This window comes from Montipora foliosa, chromosome 1 (assembly GCF_036669935.1).
Source record: "Montipora foliosa isolate CH-2021 chromosome 1, ASM3666993v2, whole genome shotgun sequence".
Classification (NCBI taxonomy): Eukaryota; Metazoa; Cnidaria; class Anthozoa; order Scleractinia; family Acroporidae; genus Montipora; species Montipora foliosa.
Window position 1 is genome coordinate 64728357 of NC_090869.1, and position 2500 is coordinate 64730856.

At 41.1% G+C, this 2500-nt stretch overlaps 1 protein-coding gene across 6 annotated transcripts in view; it reads right to left on the bottom strand.

Moving 5' to 3' along the window:
- The window catches only part of LOC138004840 (voltage-dependent calcium channel type A subunit alpha-1-like), a 114884-nt gene that overhangs the window by 17851 nt on the left and 94533 nt on the right, over positions 1–2500 (bottom strand). For all 6 annotated transcript variants that reach the window (XR_011123804.1, XM_068851182.1, XM_068851179.1 and 3 more), the window contains one exon: positions 2164–2229. Coding sequence is in view for 5 of the 6 variants with exons in the window: in XM_068851182.1 (XP_068707283.1) it covers positions 2164–2229 (66 nt within the window). In the remaining variant the exon portion in view is untranslated. The remainder of the gene's footprint in view (positions 1–2163; positions 2230–2500) is intronic.

Consider the following 2500-nt stretch of genomic DNA (forward strand, 5'->3'; position numbering starts at 1 on the left):
GTCACGGCGGCCATGTTGGTGTACCTAAACAATGGAACGGCGGCCATGTTGGTGTCCCCAACTAATCCTCCGGGAATTGAGCTCTATTATCATGCAAACGTTTTCTTTTGTTTTGGTGGATAAACAAGGTCTATAGCTCAGACAAGCTATGTAGATGGTTTTCACCTGACGTCACAGCAGCCGTTTTGGTGCACAGAACAATAGAGAAAAAAAGCTTTTGAAAATTTGCCTCTATTTTTATGCAAAACATGAGCTATAATTTGCTATTGTTTTGTGCAGCAACATGGCCGTCTCATCACGTGATTGAAAACCACCCATATTGGCAACAGGGGCAAGGATCTCATGGATATATACACCAACCCATAACTCTAAAAAAATGACCATTCTAAATCAGTTTCTAGAACTAAATATTGCTATAGCAATAAGATAAACGAAAGTTTAGACCTAATCGTTAAAATGGGCACTTAGACTTAATCTGTAAAATGAGAGTTTAACCTAGGGGACTCGTGGTGGGTATATCCATGAGATCTTTCCTCAACAGCCCAACAGGGACTTTAAGACGTCGACGAAAACGTCACCTCGAAATATAATTTTGTCGATGAATATCATACGTATTTAGCGATTATTTCATCTCGTTCACGTCGTACAATGTGGATGAAGTATCCTAAAAATAAACTGGTGCGAGTTGTTTCAGATAAAAAATAGAAAATGAGAATTTCACATTTGTATGTTCGTGTTCAAAACCTCAAATTTGGTGATTTCACCTCGTTGTTACCTAAAGTTATCGCAAAAATATGTGCGAGCCTAACTTGCAGCAAGATTTTTTTTCCTCAAGTAACCAATTACATTGTTTTGTGGCGTTCTCGTTGACAACCGCGTAGATCTTAAAGTCCCTAATAACAGTGACGATGAAGCGACAATGGCTTTCCATTTTTAGCCACATTCCACACACTTCTCGTATTAATACCTTTGATAGACGTTCTTTACGTAAGTGCTTCGTTTCAGGAGCCCATTGATTAGGAGTCTCCCTATGCACTATATCCACGAGTCAACCTTTGCGCGTATCTTTCTATTTTTAGAATTAACCCTTAAGCAGAAGACTCATATTGACATAAATTTGCATACATTGGGTTTTGCTATTTTTGTCGTCGTTTGTTTGACAATAACTTTATTTTGATTGACCAGTGCGTGCAGACCCGGAGAACTCGTGGCATTCTAAGCTAGAAAGATGCGCACAAAGGTTGACTTATTGGGCTTTTGTGGGAGAGGCAAGCTCCTATTCATGGGATCCTGATGGTCTTTATGGCATCTCGGCTCGTCTAGTGATTCCAACTTTCAAAGTTCTCCCAACGAAAGCACTTAATCATTAATGATTGCTCCTAGTATAGTTCATATATTTCCATCCTACAGGGGTTTATGATGAACTCCTTAAGTGACCAGCTAACAGTTGGCCTGATAGGTTTTGGAGGAGAGAAGAAAACCGGACTACCAAAGAGCTAACGCTGGAAACGTTATGTAGCTTTTATAATCCTGTACGGTGGTCAATTTACATTATCAACGCCGTTGATAAAACCAAAAGTTTTCGTGTACTACTTCCCCACCGACGCAGCACCACAGTTTCTTTAAAAACTACCCCCTCTACCCAGACAAAAACCTCTCGGAGCAGAGTAGAGAACCAACGAACGCAGCAGCGAACAACTCCCATATATTCCTGACAGGGCGCTTTCAAAGACCGATTTATTTTTAGATTGAATTTCCAGCGATCGAGACTCCCGCAGGAGCCCGATCACCAATCACAGGAAACTAACTTGACGTCAAAGCGCCACCGAACCGGAACTGCCTTTGTTGTTTTAGGGCAAAGGTAGTCCAAAAATAGATTGGTCTGTAAAAATGCTGTGACATAGACTCGGTATGGGAGTTGCTGTCTCCTACTCAACTACTCAAGGGCTCCTGCTGGAGCACTGCACAGGTAACGCAGAGGTCAAGTGTTTAAATCGAATTCTTCATGCTTTCATTTCACTTCTAGTGCAGTGATTATTTTTAAATGGCAGAAAAGTCAGGTCCATAGTCACTGACACTAATTAATTTTAAGAATCCCGCACGCTCTGTTCATTTTACTACTGTGCCTATATTCACTTTGACATAGACAGTATTTTTTTCTACCTGCATTCCGATGACTGCATACACGAAGAACAACATGCCGATAAGAATCACAACGTATGGGAGAGCCTATCAAAGAGGAGTTCGACCATTGTTAGAACACAATCATGATCTGTTACTCAGTATCGTCGTCGAGCCCCGCCTCAACCGGATGGAGTCTTCTGTTAGGGCATGAGAGTTTGCTCTCCTCGAGGACTCAACCCGTGTTCAGACCAAATAGTCCGGTTCAGCTTAACAAAGTTTAACCAAACAGAGCATTACACCCTTGTTTGAATTCAAAAAAGTTCATGCCAAACAAAAGATGTTTAAATCCAGCGTCCCAGCATAAATATAAAATTCC